The sequence below is a fragment of the Calonectris borealis genome, chromosome 6 (genome assembly GCF_964195595.1).
Source record: "Calonectris borealis chromosome 6, bCalBor7.hap1.2, whole genome shotgun sequence".
Taxonomy (NCBI): Eukaryota; Metazoa; Chordata; class Aves; order Procellariiformes; family Procellariidae; genus Calonectris; species Calonectris borealis.
In genome coordinates, this window is record NC_134317.1 from 18,902,009 (window position 1) to 18,924,438 (window position 22,430).

Genomic DNA, 22,430 nt, shown 5'->3' on the forward strand with positions numbered 1-22,430 from the left:
CGATCTATGTTGCTGCTACCCTACAATGTATTCCTTCATCCTATAATCTTTAAAAAGAATTGTCTCATCATCATCAATCTGTCCAGTGGAGTTCAACAACTATGTAACTTGGAGAACTGAAGATTTAGAACATTGATCTTGAGACCCTCCAGATGGTTATCCCTAAATGAAAACAGTTACCACAGAAATTAATTTTTCACTGCATCTCTTTATCCCAGTTTCTATTTCACACAACTCTAAAAATTAGCTTAAGCCACAGTCTGAGGGGAAAATAAAACTTACATCTCTGCTGAAGAGTCCAATCCACAGTGGGTAATTACGAAGGGCAGCCTGAACAGCGAGAAAAGCCTGCTGGAACTGATCTGTGATGCTAACCAGCTGCATCTTGTTACTTATGCATGCAGCCATTGCATCATTCCAGGACAAATTCTTCTGAATTACCATGTATTGGACATTTTGATAGCTCAATGTTTCATTAAGGACTTGCTCTGTCTGGTTATCAGCAGTTTCTATATATAAGAAAGAAATCCAGTGATTAGGTAGTTAAACACTGGAATACATTTTAAACTCCCAATTTCTCTGTAACAAACAGAAAAACCTGTTTGAATTTCCCCTGGAAAAAGAAATCAAAAATATTTTCTTAGACAGTAAATTATGCTAATGATTATAGCTAAAAGCAAGTATCTTTCACACTTTAGATGATGGAAAATATAGAAAAGAAAAAAAATAAGGATAATTTTCAGCCAATCTATTTTTATCTGTCTCTCAACTTAGGTTCACATCTTTTTATATTTTCTATTTTAAACTAACTTCTAAATCATGTTAAGAATTCTATTTATTGAATTAAAAGCATATTCTATAACTTTAATTAAATACAAGAATGGGAGAGAGCACTGCTCTCTGCTGCAACATAGCAACAGCTAAACTTGACTCATTTATCTCTGTGGAGCCTGTAGATTTATGCTTATGTGAATCTAATGGGCCACAAAATTTGTCTATGCAGATCTCACAGTGTACAGCACAGTCCCAGAATTCTTTACGGCCATCCATGGGTATAGTGGGAATTGATTTTGTCTCCACATGTGCTTAACTAATTGCAGAAAATCCACCTTGCATAGGGAGGGGTATAATTCACTGTTTGTGCTCTAAGCACTGAGCGTTATCGCAGTTATCAGCATCATACTGAAGGCATACAGCTCAGCCATGCATAGCAACTGCAGTTAATAAAAGATGCAAACATTCCCATGGCTGGTAAATTAAAGCATGCAAACCTGGTAACCCCAAAAATTTTATACACAAGCAAAAATAAATTGGTCTCTCTAAAAGAGAAAAAAACCCTGACATTTAAGATATCTCAAGCAGAAAAAACTCGGGGGGGGGGGAAATCACTCCATAAAGAACAGGATATAAATGGCTGATTGGTAGGCTGACAGGACCGTTTTCCAAAACACCAGAAGACAGAAACATAATATTAATTTGGTATCTATATGCAATTTACAGCTTTCAATAGATCAGAGAAGTGACCAGGCTGAAACAGATTGTTTGAAGTGGTTTGTGTCTGCTGCCAAACGCTTTCACTTAGTAAACAGCTACAAAAAAGAACCATGGAACCAAGGGCGTCATTACACATCAAGGGGTACCAAATTGGAAACAAGGCAGTAAGGAAAGTGTCCATTTCTGAAAGAAGTAATTGACAACGATTAACATCTCAGGAAGTTCTGCAAGTTCTGCCAAGATTTCCAAGCAACCTGAATAATCTTTTTCCCTAGGATAAAGCCCTAGGCAACCTGGACTCTCACAGCTGTTCCTGCACGCTGCTGAGGTCCCTTCCAACCTGAATTATCCTTACATCCCTAACACAATGATGATACAAGACCAGACCGTACCAAGACACATTCTCTGGCAGTCCAAAAACTCTTCTCATTACCCCTTTTACAGCTGTGGCTAGGAAGAAGTCCTCAGTATTTTAGTCAGCCCAGACTAATAATATACTGATCTACACAAGATATACTGTCAACCTCCTATTAATAAAAATCCCCTTTTTGAATTTTTATGACTACATCTCTTCCATCCAGACTTCTAATCTGGACACTTGGAATTTCTGAGGTATTTGGCACTGAAATAAAGAAGATTTTTTGTGTTAAATGGAGCGGGGGGGAATCTCTTTGCTTACTTGAGAATTAAGAAGGTTGGCATATTCTTGGGTGTTTTGCACATGTGTTTTTTTTTTTAGAAGATAGCATATTAGTTAGTTAAAAGGATTATTTACATAAGAGGAACACTCTCAGAAGTGGGTATGCTGAACACTAGCCCATAGCAGTAATTAAATGCGTATAATAGCTACATGCTTTGATCTGATTCCAGTGATTGGTGTCAACCAACCCATATGGCTACAACAGAATATTATTTTTAGTTCAGATTAAGAAAACCCACTCACACCAACTGATCTGTATGAAGCTAGGGACAGCTTCATCACGCCAAATTATCACTCTCCATGTACGCCCTCAAGGTTTGCTCTGGGGAGACCGATTTCAACGTTTAGAGTACATGATACCTCATATTCTGATAGTGCTAAAACCCACAGGATATGTTTAAGGAGGATGGAAATATTGTGAGGTTCCTTCCCAGGGCTTCTGCTTCCACAGTTCTGAAGACGAAAAAGGAGTCACTTGTTCCACCCCTCGATGTACATGGACCTCTACACTGACAGAACACTAAAGCCCTGTCTGCTGAAGTATGGTTCCATTGAAACCACACAGAGTCCCTCAGGAAAACAGATTCCCTCTGAGCTGGGCTATGAAAAAAGAAAGAGAAAAATTCTGAATGGCTGATAAAATAGGTCCCAGATCATCCTCCACACTCTGCTTTTCCAAAATTTACCTGCTTAGTCTCTACAAGAATCTTACTCTTCAAGTGCAACAACTTACATGCATTAAAAGGTGTCCTGGCACACGCATCTTAAATGCAAACTCTGGCTCTAATTTATTTTGACTCTTCAGACTTACCTATAGGCCGCTGGCATATACCCAAGAAGTGCCTGTCAGCACAAGCAGTGAAATTCCATGTTCCAACATACTGTGATTTGGGATCATTGAGGATTACACCGCACTGATTGTTAAATTCTTCATCAAAAAGCTGAAACCCAGAAATATGCTTATCAGACTCAAATAAGGCATAAACATACTTCTGTAGAGAAGGTGAAGTAACGTGAGGCTACGAAAACCCGACCTGTCTGAACTTGTTTAAGAAGTTTCAAAGGAGTGGTGCAATACAGCTTACCTATTTTACTAACACTACCAGGTGCCTGGACTCAGAAAGAATTTGTAAGTTAAATAAGGTAGAGAATATCAAATAAAATGATTTAACGCTTAAAATAAATCTTGTTTGTGGATCTGATTCGATTACATTTATTATGTTTCACCTTGGGTAGAGCAGTGAGCAAAATACCGATGTATAATGGTTTACAGATGCATTCTAAGTGTAACTGAACCAAGAATTATTCATGACACCTTTTTGATTACTGTTTTCATGTAGTCTTTAAATTGCAAATAGAAGTTCCAGAAGAGTCATTAAACAGTTGTTTCAGCTTTTTTCCTTCACCTTTCAGTGTTCTGTAACTCAGTTCAGAAGTTGTCATCCAAATAAAGATAAACAGAACTCCATTACTGTCAGTCACCTTGTTTGCCAATTAAAACCACTAACTGGGTCTGTTAAATATTTTTGGCTTTTTTTTTTTTTAAATACAGTCAATATTCCAAAATTCATTACTCAATAGTCAAGAGAAGTCAAAAGTCAGAACTTACGTCCAGTGGAATTTTCCTTAATCTTCCTGTCAGGAGTGGGTGAAAGTTACTATACAACAGTCTACTCTCATCTATCCATTTGTTTTCCCTTGTGCTGAACAGAAACTGCAAACCAATCCAAATATCTTTTGGCATACCAGGAAGCAAGGATGTTATATAATCTGTTGGGCAGAACAGTAAATGTACATATTGTGGTCCAGACAACAACAGTAAACATCTGAAAAAAACACTTCACATAAATAAGATAATGCAACCCCCGTTTGTAATAACTTAATTTAATTTAAATTAAAAAATATTATTATTAAATTAATTTAATCCCAGCCCTTTATGATTGTCAAATGCTAATCATCCCTTCCTTCCATAAGATAACACCTTTCATGTTGATTTTATCTGAAAGCAGCAGAGTATTGGTATTTGTCCTCCAAATTCTCAGCTGAGGAACAGGTAGTGGATTTAACCTGTGTCCACTACTTCGTATTCTTGCCCTTACATCCAAATTTCAGAAGCTGCTTTTCCACAGGTCTGCAAGATCTTCTATTGTCTCCTTGCAGAGATAATAGAAGAGCTCTCTCCTGCCCTCTCTGAATTGATGGAGGAAGTCTGATCTCCCATCTTCCTCTCCTACTGCCATATGCCATAAAGCAGAAACATTTCTTGGATTCTGGCAGCATTTGCCCACCCCACCATCAGAGAAAGCAGGACCGGACAAAGGAACTCAGGTTTAGTTGGAAAAAACTGCAGCCAGGAAAACCTTAAATCAGACCCCTCTTAGTGATCATTCTGGCACAAAACAATGGGCTTCAGTAACCCCCCAGGCACCAAAGGCATTCACTGAGCTTGTCTAGATTAGGAAGACAAATTGAAGCTATGTAATTAGCTGCTGCTGACACGTCTTAACTATTGGCCACATGCCAGAATAGCCTCAGCCTATTTTCTGAGCTAGACAAAGCCATTGAAGATTTACATGTCAGAGCTAGCCAGCCTCCTAATGCGACTGGGAAGAGTAGAAGCAGCCCACAGAAAGAGGCATGCTTCTTTAAGAGGACTGTGCCTTCTTTCCATATAGATGGCCTCCACTACAGGGGGGGGGGGGAAGAAAAACAAACAAGAAACAATAACAAATGCTTCCATATGCACCAAACCAGATAAAAGATCATGCTATGTAACATTTCAGAATGGCTATGCTTTTGCAATCTTAAAAGCATCCAAAAACACACAGGTCTCGGAGATGTATATTCCTGTATGGTTACGACCCTATTCCTCCCCAATAACAGCAGTAAAAAAAAAAAATTACCATCAGCTGCTGCCTGCAGGTACACTAGTGGCCTCCCTAGTCCCCTTTCCATATTCCATTTGGCAAGAGGTTATTTGCTTATAAAGAAAATACGCACATCGCAGAATTCAACTGAGCTACTTCAGATACACCTGCAGAGAACTGTTCGTTATCACAAGAATATAGATGCAAATACAGCTGTCCCATTCAGCAGTTAATCGCTGAACATTACTTGCAGCCAATACGAACACATTTCTTCCCTTGCTGCATTTACCTCCATGATTCTAGCTTATAGGACAGCTGAGAGGCAGGTCCCAAAGGTGTTTTGCAGTTCCCTTGCCTTCCACCCTCCTATCTCCAGTGTCCTGGAGAGCTTGCAGGTGGTCGGTTTAGACACCCTGCCATATTAAGCTGCTCAGCACGCTTAGACACAGAGGGTCCTATGTGCTCCAGCAGGCATTGTTTGCCATCTCGTCCCCACACAGACAGCTGAGCTTGTCTTAGAAGCAGCTCCTAAGGTGGTTTTCTCAGTGCAAAGTCTACAGTCTCAGTTGTGTTTTAACTTGCAAAGCAAAACACGGGAATTCTTCATTCAGTGGTGACCCTTCTATCCTCATCCCTTAGTGCAAGGTTTTATAATTTTTTCTTTTTATAACAGGTTAAGATCATACAGAGAAGCTGCTCTTCAAACTGGCTCAAATGTTTGCTGGCTGCATTTCCATGTTATGTTTCCAGTGATGCAAACAACAGTTAGACAACACATTTTTAACTGGTCTTGGATTTTTAGAATGCTCCCAGTATGCCTGTAGATAACCAAGTGATTTTATGCTCAAGTTCTTAAGCAGAACTATACTGAATTTGGAAGAGAAGCTGCATACTAAAAGTGCCCCCAGTTCACCATCATACCTTGCTCAGCTTGATTTGAGATAGATGGAAGAGAGCCTCCAAAAGTTACACACTTTTCATTAGCTGCATTAAATGTTAAATATTCAGGTTTCATCTTTAGAAAACACTGCAAAATAAACATAATGAAACTGATTTTCATCATACCATTGCTTCCTAAGAAATAACTCGAAGGAAAAGGTTCTTAAACCAACCCTAGAAACTCACTTCTCATTTCCTGCAATAATATATAAATATTTTTCTCAGAAAGCAAGGGAACTGATACTACCTACATGTATTTCTTATTAGGTTCAACAGAACAGCTAAATATAAAATGATGAATAATCCCATTGACTAACTCCTCATTCACTGAGGATTAGAATTCAGTCATTTTTAATTGGCTACATCAGGATCACATACTGTTTTAAGAATGAGAATGCACACATGAACTCTAAAGTCAGACAAGGTTGGGCCAGGAACCTGTATTGTAACGCATTACTTTTTGGGAGAAACTACATGGAACTCAAAAGCTGTATTCCGCAATGATGTGAAGTAAATTTGCCAACCTTGGCACAATGTAATGTGCGGATCTGATGCACTCTCCTTCTTTTGTACAGAATAATGGCGGGCCAAACAACACTAAGACTTTAGATGACTGCCTTAAAACATAGTATACTATATACTATACTATGGCTTCTGACCTCTGTTGGTTCATTCTTAAAAGCTGCTTCTAATTCTTAAGTGAATTAAGTCCTTAAGGCAACTTAGGAAGCAGAGTGTCTGCCAGCTTGCTGCCTGCCTATGATTACTCAGCGAGAGAATCAAGACGCTTCTGCCACAGAAACCTCATCCTCTCCCCTTCTAATCCTTCTCTTCCTTCAAAGCAGAGCCCAAGATTAGACAATACAACCAACGTTCTTGGACCTAAACATGTGGTCATGGGAAAGCAAAAAACCTGAAAATTACTGCTTTGAAATGAAAAAGCCATCAGTCCCGAATAAGGGACAGAGAAGTGGGGGAGATAATTTTAATCACTACACGCAGTTTTCAAAAGCCACCTCCCAGTCCATTCCTGAAGGCAGGGGCTACTTCCTCACCTCTTTCAGCAGGGCACTCCAGCTTAGGGGACTACGAAAAATAGGTAAGGATGATTGATCTGTATTATCTCTATACCTTATTCCGGAACTGACGCCAATCTTTAAGGCAACCTCCTCTGACTGGACGGTAACTGGGATCATGTTTCTCTAGTAAGGAGGCGTTATTTTTTTCACAGATGAAAGGCAGCTTCACGTTACAGTTAACTGGGTAGTCTGCAGAAATGTAAGTTTTAAAAAACAGTTATGGTAATGCCTATCACGCTCCAATTGCCATCCATACTTTATGACATGACAAAGACCAATCTGAAGCGAAGTCCTTTTCAGTGCAACCACAGTGAAGTACTATGCAATCTAAAGTATTAAAAGTAACAGCAGAGCAAAAGACAAACATAAAGTATTTATATCAGACAGTAATATAACATTCCTAAAAATCCAGAGTCTGATCCCTTACTTCCAGTAGTAACACTTCATACAGGCAGAGATAACTTCAAACAGAAAAATCGTGAAATAAGAAGATTTTGAATATGAGGACTAATCTCATATTCTGGCACAGACACTGTGTGACCTAAAGGTCATTAATGCCAAAAGGAATCCTTTAACATCCGTATGGAGAGCATCTGGCCTGTACTGCTACAATAACTGGACTGGCTTCCTAGTCAAGAGCAATTTTTGGCTAATAGAGATGAAAACAGGTCAGCAGCATACAACAGAATAATGTGCTTTAAAGTCAAAATGGTAATAGACAGGAGGAACTATTTGCTCTCCAGGGGTTATACATTTTCCTCAATATAAAACATACTGAAAAAAAGAAATAAGAAGCTTCAAGGTGGCATTTCCTTTACTTTGTGTACCTCTTCCAGTATGACTCCACTACTTAATGAAATTTGCATCTCCAGATGCATATGTGGTTGCAAGTATTCAGTCAAGCTCCTCTAACTAACACAACTCTATGACTTAATTTCCAGAGCTCAGAGTATATAACATAAACACAAAAAGGTAACCACCAAAACCAGATTTCACCTAATCAATTTATGTCGCAAAAAGAGTGACAATCAATCATAAAAAAAAGTCATCTGAATTCAGGTTTGCCTCTGGTCATCAAGAAATATTAACATGGCTTCTACCATAAGAAAGAAATAAATGATACAAAATTCAATCAGATTATCATCAAGAAGCCATTCACTCCTAATTCAGTATCAATTTGCATTCTGTAATTACTTTTTTTTCACATATAATAATGACAGAGAGGGGTGAAAAAATAAAAACAACCTTACCTCTATACCAATTTTTTCTGGAAACATACCAGCAATCCCTCAGGAATCGATCATGGAAGCGTGAAAATAACTGTAAACTGGATATAAACATTTCAGAGTCAATCTCCAATCCAATGTGATCTTCAGGCAGTAACTCTTATAGCAACAGAGCCAGTGCAAACAAAAATTTGGGCTGGTAACTGTTTCTAGAAGATGCCCTACAACACTGGGAAGGACAGAGGGGGAAAAACTGGAGTAGGAACAAGTATGTGGTAGGTGCAGTAGTTGTGTACCTTGCCCAAATTATCTGTGTTGAGGAGATGTGCAGAACGAGGGTAGGAGATTATTTATCACCACGCTGCAATCGCTGGCACATTGACAGGACAAGTGAGGAGAATGAGCAATAGCCCCTGTTTTATTTTCAAAGTAGTCTATTGCTATAGTATTTTGACAAGTGAAGTATTTTCCTTGTAAGAAGCCCATGATCCTTCGCTGCAGCCATGAACGGCACGATGCAAGGTTTGCTGTGAGTCATCTCAGCTCTACAGGGCTATACTCTAAGCTCTCCAACACTTTGGCATTATCTAACTGGAAGAGTGATGTCTTAAACCAATTTCACATTCCCTGTTCTCAGGTATTTCTCAGATAACCCTGTCTATTGGCTCTGAGGGTTTTTTCCAAATCTTTTTTTTTTCCTTCTTCCCCAATTCCCCAGTTATTAACAGAACATAGAAGTGGCTTAAAAATCCAATAAAAGCATTTTAAAGATCAATGGAATACATTAGCTGTTAGGACCACAGATTTCAAGGATTCACATGACAAGACTAAGATGTCAAAGCCCAACAACCTAAAATCTAAAGGCTCTGACAGACACACAAGAAATGGATTATGAATGCAGTTATCACTAAGTTATTATGAATTAAATTTTTGATGACGATAACGCTTGTAATGGGAATAGAACTCAGAATCTGGCAGCTAATTAAAATGTTTCAACACTATTTTGAAATATACCCACTTTCTAATTGTACACACATACTGTCTTAACTACTATTTGCTTTGTCTGATCATTACACAGTTCTACTCTCTCTGTTTTAGATACTCTATGGTCTGAGTTTAGCATGGCAAGAATAGGTGCAGGTACGTGTGAACAAAAACAGAGAACAGTGGTCACTAAATGATGCTGTATTGTTTTCTGGTTTAGTTCAAATTATTTATCTTACTTCTTTGAGATGATACAGAAGAAGTAACCTTTTATGAATTTGGGGATAAAATATTTTCCTTTGAAAACTATTCTAGTTAACTATATTCCTAAAAAGCACATTAAAAAAGTTTACAATAAAGCATCCCATAACTATTCTACATACGGTGAATGATAGCTGTAGCCATAATCAATAAACTTCAGCCACCACTTCTGTTCGCTGTTTGATAACTGTGGAAATAAAGAACAAAAAAAACGGTATTTTACAACCCATAGAGAAAGAGCTCCAGACTCTACCTCTCAAGGATAAATAAATGACAAAATTAATTTTGATTTAAAGTGTTTCTAAAATGTGCAGGAATTACTATTCTTCAGCAATAGGAAAGTACACAATTCAAGACTGATACGTCAAGTAGATGGACCCTGCACCTACTAGAAAAAAGCACCCACATTTTCCGCTGCGCTGAATAAAGCTACAGGAAATCTCGCAGCACTGTCTTAAGTGTGTGTTAGATACGCCATTCCTACAAAATTCATAGCAGAAACTCTACCAGACAATCAGGACGTAGCTGCAAGCTGCCTAAAGCTGACGTGGTTCCACAAGACCTTCCTTCCTTAGAGTAACCCTGTTCTTCCAGCAGATAGCCTAACAACGAATAGTTCATGAAAAGGCTAGAGATTTAGCAGGTCAAATCCTCAATTTCTCCTGCCTTGTAATTTCTCCTTCCAGGTAACTTCTTGTCAGGAAAAAATTCATGAGGAGAGCTTGCAAGCTGCTAATTTCAGAAAGTATTGTTGTCTCACAAGCAGTAGCACTGAAGAAAGGCAGTAACAGAGGTACTGAAACTTGAAATGTTTTGATGAGATTCCTTAAAAGAATGTACTTTCATGCTATGAACACCACAGACCCCTTTCAGTAAAGGCTATCAGACTGTCATGCATTTCTAATTGAATTCTCTCATCAGGTGAAAAATGATGTGCTGTCCTGTGCATAAAATTAAGAACTGGCACAATTGTTAGTGAAGTATTTGCAGACAATGGGATGCCTACATGGTGGTCCTGTTATGACACTTTCTCTCCATTCGGAGGTGGGGTTTTTTTTCCATGTTGTTAAGGCTACTTTTAAATTTAAAAAATTCTTTTACAAGTCTGACATTAAAATAATTATCTTTCAACTCATCTTCTCTTTTTAAGTACAAATAAAAACTATTACGGCCAACAGCAAAAAGAAAGAAATTAAGGATTAACATTTTCTTATATTGGAAAAACTAGCAAGAAAATTTCCCTACAGTAGAAAGTACCTGTTAGACAGATTACACCTCCTTACCTTTTCTATTTGAGATAGTATTGTCCTGAGTTTTGGGTAAGACTCCACAGAGGCTAAATCACTATCATTTTTTTGACAGTAGAAAATAGCTTCCTGGAAGCTCAGGTTTTTATCCGGAACAAACCACAGCTCTGCTCCATCAACAACAAGTGGTGCTCCATGAATTCCAATTTCATCTATGCGGAAGAAATATTACACGCATAAGAAAAAAGTTCTGAAAAACTCATCCTTTCTTTTTCTGAATGTAATTTCAGTTTGACACTGAGAAGAGCCAACACTCCTTGCATTCTGAGCTCTCTCAGAATCAAATCCCATCAGTCATGACCTTTGCTGGTATCAAACAGGTATTACAGGAGTAATATAACAAAACTAACAAAAGATACAGAGTATTAACAACCATATACACATAGCAGAAGTTGTCCATTTACCTGGTATGTACCACTCGGGTGTCTTTGGAGTGCTACCTGTCCAGAGGAAAAAAAGGAATAGTCACTTTAAGTTCAACTTCTAAGAAGACTACGGTCACCAATAATGGAAGTGATATATTTTACTCATGCTTCTCAATATGCATGATGGAAAAAATAAAAGGAGAAGAAAATCATACACAGGTTTAATAGTTTAAAATAAGCTGACGTAAAACTAATGGGAGTTTTGCATACCTCAGTCTTAAACAACTGTGGCTTTTTTTCTCCCAAGCAGAATACAAGCATCAAAGTAGTATATCTACCTATATCTCTCCACAACAAAAAAGTTTCATCCTCTGAAATGCCTTTTAATGAACAACCAAAACGTAAAAGCCTACTGGATTACAGCACTTTTCATACTGCATGGAAAAACCTGGATCTGTGCAGATATGCCATGCCATTCTTTTGTATTCCCACTCCTCTGTCTCACTACAGTGAGGAGCTAGTACACCAGTTTTACCAGAATAAGGCTAATTTACCTAAGGTTGAAGCAAACTGTACACCCAAAATGTCCGTGGTCATTTAGTTATAAATATCACTAAGAAAGATTAAGTAAAGTCCACAAATGCTGCAACTCGGTGGCTTATATCACCTCACCTAATAAGAAGCCACTTCTCACTTCATGGGACAAGAAAGAATATGGGAGCAGTGATACTGCGTCCTCCTCATGGTCATTTTCTGATTTACCTTTGAATATTCTAAGTGCACATCTGTTTGTATAGGCGAGACATCTCATGTACTGACCTCTTAACAGTTCAGAAAGGAAATGATAAAATATTGTTTGCAAAGTGTCTGTTATTGGGAAATAATGACAACTTAGTGGAAATAAATAATAAAGTCTTTTATAGGAATAAATGGATGTAACTGCACTTTACCTTTTGTTATCTGGCAGACCCATTCAAGTTTAGCTTCACAATCAAAAGGCTTGAAGTAAAATTCCAGGTCTCTGCCTTCATGGAAATAAAACCTCCAAAATGATCTCCGCGAAAACTGAGAGGTCTGTATAAAAGCAGAAACAGAGAACTGAGTTAGTATGGCTTAGGCCTCTGAAACATGAAATGAAACTGTATTAAAAAGGTACTTTGGCAAAGTCAGTATATTTAACTGTGGTTTTAGTCCCACAACTTATTTTGCAAAAAAAGAGCAGATACAACTGTAACTCTTCAACTATAACTCTCCATGCTAGCCAAGTTTGTGAAGCAATTAGGGCGTAAGGTCAGTCTACACACAAAAGTCTCTTCTTGCAGTGTTGTTTCTTTGCTTTTTTGTAGCACACAGGATCTCACCGATGCTTATTATTGAATTTTTTGTTGCAACTTGTTGCCCTGAAATGATTCTCACTTCTGCTCAGAAGAAGCAACCATCTGAACTGGCACAGATATCATCTTTCTTATTTAAGATTATTTCTCACAATCAAGCTTAAAATCTGACTTCACTCTTGTTGATCTCTCCAATAAGGAGAATTTTTTATCATTTAGGGGAAGAAAATGCCTCTACCTAGCAGAGAGGGGAGGGATGTTACTACATTCACAGTGTCCTCTTCAAACTGCTCTCCTCTTTTCTAAAATTTTTAGTAGCTTAATGCTAACAGCTTCTTGGCCTCGGGTCATGAACACAGGAGAAGAGAACAAGGGGAAATGGCTGTGAACAGAAGCAAAAAGATGCAACTATCCTTTCCTTCAGTAAATCCTAAAAGCAGAGGTGGTTCTAACTAGGTTAAAAGAAGGGATTGGAATGATCTTATAAAAAGTCAGGTGATGCTTCAGAAAAGTTAAAGGCCATTTTAAAACTCATGCCATCAAGACTAAATTAAGGAATGAAGAACATAACTAGGAATTAAGCAGAGGCCTGACACTTTGAATTAAAAACCAACTCAGCGCTTACAGTCTATTTCACAAGTAAACAAGGAAATACACACAATAAACACAAACACACACTCAATCCTGGCTACTGCATTCCCCTACTTTAAGTTTCAAACATTTTCTTAATTTGCAGTTCAGAAAAACTAATTTAGATTTTAAAAGTTACTGGTAGGGCTCTGTTTGTTTTTTTGTTTTAGACTCCATGTTACATCCTGAAGTGATATGTGTACTATACAAGAGATACATATTATGGCACTATGCAATAGAGAATAGCATTGTTACTAAAATATTTTCTAGTTCAAAAGAAGTCTTATGAAAGGTTATCATTAGCACAGCATTGGGTTCATAAAAAACTGCTTGAATAAGGGAAAATTGATAATAGGTGTAGATGGATAAAGGGAACACTAGCAACTTTCTCACTATGCAAAGAAAACATCTCAGCAGTCAACCCAAATTCAATATACGGCTGGCAAAAGTATTTTTTCCAAGTACTTTCATGTAAAAATATGCATGCTGTTATTAAAGACCTTGAAACTAACCTTTAATGCAGCACAGTCTCTTGTATCATATTCATCTTCCAGATAATCAAGTGGCATAACAACACTAGTTACCTACAGGATTGACAGGATGAAAGAATCGTTACTTTACAACTATTTTTGCTATGGTAATCCCCAGAGATAACCATTCAAATCTGGGATCCCATTATGTTTATCACTACTAAAATATGTGTTAAATGGCAGTTACCGGATCAGTTTTGAGTCTGCGTAGCTGTTATTATGGGAGGGGAGAGGGAAAGAACTCACAATTTCAGGCAAATAAATCAATTACAGCGAGGAAGATATTTTTGGAGAAGTCTGACATACCAAGGAGATTAACTGATAAACCCTCCCCTCTGCTGTGGCATGAAGACCTCTTGTTCTCTCCACCAGCTCTTAGATGCTTACTACTATATTTCTGTTAAAATATTTTAATGCAATAGAGACAGAAATCAGGTTAACCTTATTAAAGATAAGTTTTTAATTGGAAATCTGCCTCGATGGCAGCTCTTAAGTGCACAATCTTCTTCTGAATTATTCATCTGTTGAAGGATCTGTCATATTTTAATTAAAATATTTACCAATTTACTTTCAATCCAGTCCAAGCTGAAACAAATCAGGACATGACATTTCCTGGTTAAAAGTTAACTTACGGGTTTATCATCACTCCATTGCCAGGTTCCCAAAGAATCTGGACTCCTCTTATTCATTCCAATCCATACCCATCTGTCATTGCTGTAAATAAACAAGATAAAATCTTAAGCCAAGTATACGGTTTAGCTCATTTAATAGAAAGACTGACTTATGTTATGTCATTACTTAGGATCAAGTAGCAAAACCAAAGGTTTACTACTGCAAGTTGTAGCAGTTCAAAGAGAAAACGGGCGTAAGGGCTAGGATCTCCTCTGCACTTTTCTTTAAGAACATCTGTAGGTTGCCTTTCCCTGACCACAGAGAAAACGAAATCAGATAATTCCTTTGTTCACTGCATCACCACTTCATCAGTTGTCACTTGATATAAAGGTCTCTTTTCTACACTTTTCTTCCAGAATCACACACACGGTGTTTATTTGGCTTGCTTCTCTCTCTCTCGCCCATCTCAGGTCATCTCTCTCTCTACATCATCAGCTCAAATACACTCTTCCTCAAACCACACGAAAACTTCTACTCATACAGAATAACTGGCTTCATATTTCTCTTAAGTTTGTCAGTGATATAAACAAACAAAGCATGGGCACATATTTCAATTATGCACCTTCATAGAACAGGCATAGACATAAATGAGCACATAACACCACTGACTCCAATGCTTGCATGAAAGAACGGCAATAGAAAATTTACTCCGTTTTACAAGATTACAGTCAGAATGGTATTTTTTTCTAGATTTTACTTCTTCATTTTTCAGGGGACGCCTAAATTCAAAATTTCAAATTTCAAAATTTCAGCTATGCTCCAAGATACAAAGTTGCCCAGAAAAATGGGTTTACAATGTAAATACTTAAATTTGCAGTAACAGCCTTTACCATACTCTTTCCTATTGCTTATGAATCTAAAGATATTATAACAAAATGAAATACGTGCTAGTCAAACTGCAAGGTTAGTTTTGTACTGCAACCTCTACTTCTCGAAGTATCAATTTCGTGCTAGGTACTGAAGTTTATGATAATTTACTCCAATCTGCTAATGTGCCCAAGAAGGGCAACAGACACTTTTCTGAATGATGGTAACAGTTTGGAAGCAGCAGAGCGGAGAAAGACCATGAGTTTTCTATGAAATCACAGGCTACCTGAAACCCTACTGCAACAGAGCTGTGGAAAAGGCACTCTCATCAAGGTGGTCTGACAGCAACAGTAAAGTATTGATACCGCAGCACAGGGCTAGTATTAGGAGTACTATTCCATAAATTCGTGTTGTAGCAAATATTTGAGGAAATGAGAGTTTAGGTTATAAACAAGAATTAAGGATTTTCTTGTCTAGCCTTGACAAAGAAAGACAGGGAAAGGATATAATTATTCTTTACAATATATTAGGAGATTAAACCCCCAAGAAGAGGAGCTATTTGAGCAAGAAGGACATTTGTGTCTGAAGGAACCACAACTCGGAAATAAATTTAGGCTCAAAATTGGAAAGAGACGTCTGACCAGCAGAGGTCAGAGTTTGGAAAAGGCTCCCAAAAAAGTAGTGCTGACAAACTTAATGAAGTGATTTTAAGACAGAACTTGGGAAGTTTATGAAAATAACTTTATTACACAGAGGGATGGACTCAGACCCAGGCTTACCTGCATAAGCAATGTTATGAAATCATGGGGCAATGTTAAGAAATTCTTTGGTAAGACTGTGTCCTTATCTTTCCGCATATATCACCATAAAGATGCTAAATTGAGCCTGAAATGGCTGACAGCGCAGCACCAACAAACAACAGCTTAGCCCAGAGTACGTGGGCCAAGTACATGAAATCCAAGAAGGGCAACACCATTTTATTTGGTACGGTTCCCATGCGGAAGAAAAGCATCAGTCACCAACAAATCTCATTCTTGTTTTTTTCTCATCTCCAGTATTAATTTTCTGACATTGGTGTGATAGTGTGATCACACTAGTGCGATCTTATCATACTGAATAGTCTTTAGTCTTTTAATGATATCACTAAGGAGCCTTTGAAGAGCCTAAATGCCCCCTATCACTCCAGAGGGAAAACTGCGAGCCAAACATTCACAGCTGTCAAGCAGCTTACACATTAACGTACATTTTTTGCTTCTTTTGGAACTGTTCAGACATGACCATGAGTAATTCAGTAACTGCTACACTATCCTTGATAGCACTTTTAAGCTTAAGTAAAGCCTTTAGATAGCCCTCTGAAATTATACTATCACCTCATCACAGAAAAGAATTCCGCCAAATATTTAAGACAAATACGAATTAAGACTCTCTATTGCAAGTAAGCTTGCAGCAAGGAATTTGCTTGTACTTCAGGTATCTGTCTCCTCATTGCAAAGCATTTAAAATTCATCCTATGGACTGGTATCAAAATGGATTTATCAGTGCCAAAGTATTCTTTGAGCTACATTCTTGCAACTGCCTCTAAAACCTAGATTATCCTGAGTTTTAACCTAAAAAATAGGTGCAATTTGTGCTTTACAATGGACTCCACGCTGATTAACAATGAAAGACCCTAAATCTCCAACAACCCCTGCAGAATACCAGTGGCTTTTCTCTCACACAGAACTAAAACTTCATAAAATTCAATGTTGTGCAGGAGTGGATAAATACAGGTTAGATCAATGTGAAGGGAATATAAACCAGTAATTTTTTTACTGTCATATTCTAACTGCTGAAATAGAAAAAGGATTTTTTCTGTCCCTTATGTCAGCTCCAACGCAAGAGTAAGAGCCTAAGGGAAGTTACTGTGGCTTGTAATTCAACATAGTTCTTGACAAGAGGTAACACATGTACATCTGGGCCAACTCCCTAATGGTGCAATTTAAGGCACCATTTAATTTTAGGCAGTGCTGGCCTAAAAGTATGTATGAAGCCCATTTGACCCCCTCCTCTTCCCTCTGTAACAGGCTACTGCCACTAGCCAAATCTCCATCTTGCCAATCACCCACTCTTCAGCGGAAGAAAAGAGAAGCTGTATTAATGCAATTACTACAACTTGCATCTGAGCTTTATTGCTGTTTTGGCTGCTGTGCTCAGAATAAGATCAGTTTTTTCTCACAAACTCAAGTGTTAGTGAGGCTTTCTAGACTGAGAACAATTACAGCAGCAGAGCTGTGCATATAAAAGGCAACTGATTTCTTTCCAGTAAGGTGTCCTCATTGAAATGTTATTTCTAACCAATCCAAGCTGTTACTCTCCTTGCGTCCAGCGTCGCTGCCAGCTATAAGCTGCAGAACGCTCACAAAAACAATCCTAAAAGAATGGAAGTATCTGAACCAGATCTGTTCTGCCTGCATTATGTCCCTCAAAGTGAAAAGAGGTTATCTCCTATTTCTTTCAGACAGGGAAGGTTGGCAGGCAAATTTTATTTTCCTTTCCAACGGCAATCGCCCGACTTCGCTGGAGCAATTCTAGCTCTTATTTGCCTCTAAGGTGGAATCCGAGTAAAGAACAGAATGGACTAGGCAAGCTGCCCTTTTCCTGGTGAACCAAACTGACTTTTGCTAACATTTAAAAACAAACAGTTCTCAATGAGTCACCGGAGAACTGTGCAAGGGGAAAAAACCTGAAACCAAAAAAGCCAAGGTGTGGCTCCTTCCCCAAGCTGAAATGAGTGCACTAAATGAATAGTTTAGGTCAGAGTTTGCACTGAGTAAACGCAGGGAACACGGACAAACTGCATGCCAGTGCGCTCCGGCAGCTAATCACATCTAGCATTATCTTTGGATGATTTCTCCCAGTTACCTAAATTATTTGTTCTTGGTGAAATAATTCACTTGGTTTCTTCTCTCCTTTCTCAAATGAGTTTATTTTCAGACAAGCCACCCTTCACTCTTGATCTTCAAAATACTTTATATAATCACCACCTCTAAGTAATTTAAAAGCGTAACTAACTTAAACACTTCATTATGTTATCTAAACAAACATTATTTACAAGACTTATTCTTTTCAAATATTCAGGCAATACCAAATATCCAGTATTTCTGTTCAGGAAGTTCTGCAATGCTTGAAAAGGAGCTAACCCAGATGAAAATACTGTGTTTTGGGTTGTATTTGACACATGCAGTTACTGCAACACTGACTGCAAAGTCAATTTATACTGGGCTCAATATATTGCCCCTTATTTAAGTTTTGGTAGAATAATACTGAAGTACTAGGACCTTTCTTCTTCCAGGCTAAGTTCGAGTTTTCTGGAATATGGGAACTGCAGCAGCATCGTGTGTCAGCTGACTTTCTGGAAAGACAGGAAAAGTCTCCACCTTTAAACTCCTAACAAAAAATGGCCATTAACTATAATTAATACCTCAGACAGTCTGGAAGCAGAAAAGTAGTTCCAAGTACTTGTAGGAAAATAAAGTTACTTCTCTATTCATGTTTCATAGTAGATTAGGTACACTAGAACAAAATTTGTAATTGCAAAACAGTATAATAAGATCTATAGCTAAAAATAATTTGTGCACTAATTTTTATTTCAGGGACTTTAATCACTTTAGCAAAGGAGTCACAAGTGGCTTTTATAAAAGCTAAACCATCTATATATAGAGCATAAAAGTTTGTTTTTCTCTCTTATTAACATAAACATTGAGTAATTTTCATGATATGTGCACTTCTAAAAAAAGTTCACTGGGTTTTCAAGAAGGCATCTCTTCAGTCATCAAGTTTTAGAATTTAATCACAGTGTTGTTCGTTGGCAGCTTCAGAAATAATCCTGATTTAGTTTGTTGATGAAAAAATTTAGATCATATAACTGGCAGCATTTGAGTTTAAGCTGGCAAAAGTTCTGAAAAACCAGGCTGCCAATCAAAAAAAAAACGTCTTACACAAGGATCTGACATCACACCAATGACTAATAAAGCTTTGCAGCGACAGTTCCTTTGATTAAAAATAGAGCCTTAGACTCATAAATTATGCAGCATTTAATTTGTTGATATCAGAAAACTCAACACGCCCATCTAATGCCCATATAGTGTTATTGCACTTATGCCAAATGGGATCCGTGCCAACCAGATTGCTGGACACTACATTATTCACATTTTCAAAAGACAGCACCCAGTTTAGTCAGGAAGTATTTCATGAATAAAGATGAGACCTATCTGAAAAACTGAAATAATAACTCATCTCTAAAGAATGTATCAGTAAAGAATAGGAACAACTATCACCCAGTTGTGCCAAAATTCAACATAACGAAGGAAACACTTACTATAACAACACAGACTTAAATTCATGTAATGGAAGATGCTCAAAGCACATCTCTCTTTTCCTGCACTCCCTCTAGCAATGTGAAACATTTGCCCAAGCTCTGTTGACCTTTTCCAGGAAGGCAGTGACATGACCAGCAGTTCAAATGCCACATCTAGCCGTTTTTACTGTGGGAAGCACAGTCACCGTACACTATCTCATACTTGCCATTTGGGGTCAGCAGCAGCATTTGCGATCTACTGCAGAATGTGACTGAACCCAAAATTTTAGCCCATGGCTAGTTTGTTACCTGATTATTTTTCTCAGGATAGAATGAAGTGCCTTGATTTCTTCTGAGTGACTAAAACTAGGCAGATGGCCTCCAAGCGCTTCACAGAACCTTTCTGCCTCTTCCCAGGTCCTGGTTCGTAGCACTCTTTCACTGTGGAAGAACTTCATAACAGCCAAACATCAGAATAGAAAATGACACAAATGACAGCATTTTTAAAACACTCTCTGTACTACTCAAATATGGCCACCCTAGGTAGGAATGAATAATTGGTATTTCCATAGAGAGAGAGCTTGACTTCTTAAGAATTATTTTATTTTTTTCAGTTTGTTTGACAACAACCAGACTCTGAAGTTTAGCTGACAAAATTTGTTTCAAATGCAACGTATTCCATATGGCAGGCTTTCTCTGTTTTTCTTTACCAGAAAGATTTTACAAAACAACACCCAACTCGCTCCAAAACTGCAAGCCAAATTACAGGTTTTAAGGGATGCTGTTCTTTTAAATTTATGGTGAACCACAAAGACCAACTTTCACTGAGACCAGGCCCGTTTGGGTGCTGCAGTGAAGAAAGTTCTTCAGCACACCCTTTGCTACCTGCCTGTGTCAGAGTTGCACGCTTGCCTCATACACCTCAGCTAACACGTCCACTTGATCCCCTTGACTTCTGTCCAAGCCAATTCCCATCAGCGGGATCTCCCTGCACAGACATGCTGCACTTGGTCAACAAGAGTTTTGAAGGGCCAGCTGCCACGTCCCATCAGCTATGGGACAGCTATGCTGCACATCAGCTAGACCCATCCCTTCGGGATCCTTCCACAGCCTTGTTATTCAAGCCTTGCTACATGAGCTGTTTACAAGACACAGTTCATTGCAGACACTGAGTCCAGAAATAAGGAATAAAGAATGCAATAAACAGCCTCAGTTTTAATTTGATTTGATTGTTAATAGGAAGGGAAAAATCTGCATTTCTGAACACAAACTTGTTTAAGCCGCTCCAGGTAACAGCATGGCTGCTTACTTCCACTATTTACTTCAAAAACAGTAAAATACAATTGAGACTGCGCTTTTTTGATAAAGTTTGATATCCATATTCAAACCAGAGAAAATCCCACCTCTCCTACCTACACTCGTGGAGTACAGAAAGGAAAAGGACAAGGGAAGGCGATGCAAATCGCTTTCCTTCCCTATTCAGGTGTCTCTGCGTGCCAGATGATGGCAGGCAGGCTAGGATTCGGACACGGCACCCTCCGTCAGCACCAGGCTCCTGAGCTGGCAGCACGGGTGAAAGCTGTCGCCCTGGTGTGCGGAGCTGGCCGCAGACAGAGCGAGGAGAGGCACACTGCATCTTTCAGGAATCGGCAGAGGATGATGCAGGAGGACATCTGGAGGCAGTCAACCTGAATCAACATGAATTCCTCCTCCCAGTGTAAAACACCTTCGAAATACCCTTCAGAGCAGCTATAAGCCACAAAATTGGCTAATCACACACTTGCTGCAAGACAGTAACAAACAATTAACATCTAATAGGAATAACATTTTACCTTGTAGCAGGCAAGGCCGGACCCGTTGTGCCACCCAGGGGGACAGGGATCAGTTGGCTTTGGGAGCACTTCTGGATCCTTGGGCAGTCCGATATATTTTTTGCAGACAGAAAATGCTTTAGTGGTTTTACAGTCCTTAGTTTCCCACTTTCCAAGAGACTTTCCACTGGGCATGGCCACACATCCTCCTGAAAACTCTAAGATTTAAGCCACCAAAGACATATTTAAAACTATTGGCTGGTTTTCCGAAACATCCATAGATTTCTGAATGACTGTTTTATTTCATCCTTGGAATTCTCTAACGTGGTACTCCAATGCTTGCTCAATGTAAAATGATGGTATTTTTACGTATTTTTTTAATTGTTAAATTTACCTGGTTGCAAGGAATTCCAGTTAGTGTATGTCACAGCTTCAGTTTTTTCCCCATCCACTGTACCCCAGGAATATATTCCCGATTGGCTAATATCCTGCAAACCGGTCCAGAAGTATTTTTCTTCAACTTTGGTGTGTTTTCTAATTAGACTGTTTATAAATTCTTGCTCAAATCTGAAAATTCACATATTAATTTGAGTCAATATTTGAAAGATACCTGAAACTACCGAGTCAATCTGAAAACCATGCATGTTATTACATGAGTTAGTTCAAGTGGTTCTCCAGGCAGTTCCATATTCAACATGGGGTCAGCAGGCTGGGAATTCACGTAGTTCGAAGAAGGTTTTACACTGTAGCTTTATCATAGTCACACCATGGAAAACATGGTTTGCTAGTTCTCTGCAAAAGCAATTCTATCTCTACTTTTTCTTTATAAACCACTAATTAGCATACAGAGGTTTTAATCTCTGACTATATCTCCAGGATCATGTAAAACATGCCCATAAATTACCGGGATGTGCTTTACCTGTTCATCACTGTAAGATTGCACTGTGCTCCAAATGAAACTTCCGTTTTGTAAGTCTTGTAACAGTAGTTTCCATGTCTCTCCCATCCCTGGTTAGAGAACGAAAAACATGTTTATACATAACAGCCTAATTTAGGCATTATCTACAGGAGAAAATAAATCATTGCTA

General features: G+C 38.4%; 1 protein-coding gene across 1 annotated transcript in view; it reads right to left on the reverse strand.

Annotated features, from left to right (window-relative positions):
• LY75 (lymphocyte antigen 75) overlaps positions 1 to 22,430 on the reverse strand; it is a 47,581-nt gene that overhangs the window by 13,115 nt on the left and 12,036 nt on the right. The window contains exons 10-25 of the mRNA XM_075153070.1: positions 22,262 to 22,350; positions 21,737 to 21,909; positions 21,364 to 21,560; positions 19,841 to 19,983; positions 14,349 to 14,430; positions 13,699 to 13,770; positions 12,173 to 12,296; positions 11,262 to 11,297; positions 10,834 to 11,009; positions 9,673 to 9,737; positions 8,330 to 8,406; positions 7,132 to 7,268; positions 5,983 to 6,088; positions 3,804 to 3,964; positions 3,006 to 3,135; positions 283 to 509 (exon numbers count right to left, since the gene is read on the reverse strand). Coding sequence (XP_075009171.1) covers positions 283 to 509; positions 3,006 to 3,135; positions 3,804 to 3,964; positions 5,983 to 6,088; positions 7,132 to 7,268; positions 8,330 to 8,406; positions 9,673 to 9,737; positions 10,834 to 11,009; positions 11,262 to 11,297; positions 12,173 to 12,296; positions 13,699 to 13,770; positions 14,349 to 14,430; positions 19,841 to 19,983; positions 21,364 to 21,560; positions 21,737 to 21,909; positions 22,262 to 22,350 — 1,995 coding nt within the window. The remainder of the gene's footprint in view (positions 1 to 282; positions 510 to 3,005; positions 3,136 to 3,803; positions 3,965 to 5,982; positions 6,089 to 7,131; positions 7,269 to 8,329; positions 8,407 to 9,672; positions 9,738 to 10,833; positions 11,010 to 11,261; positions 11,298 to 12,172; positions 12,297 to 13,698; positions 13,771 to 14,348; positions 14,431 to 19,840; positions 19,984 to 21,363; positions 21,561 to 21,736; positions 21,910 to 22,261; positions 22,351 to 22,430) is intronic.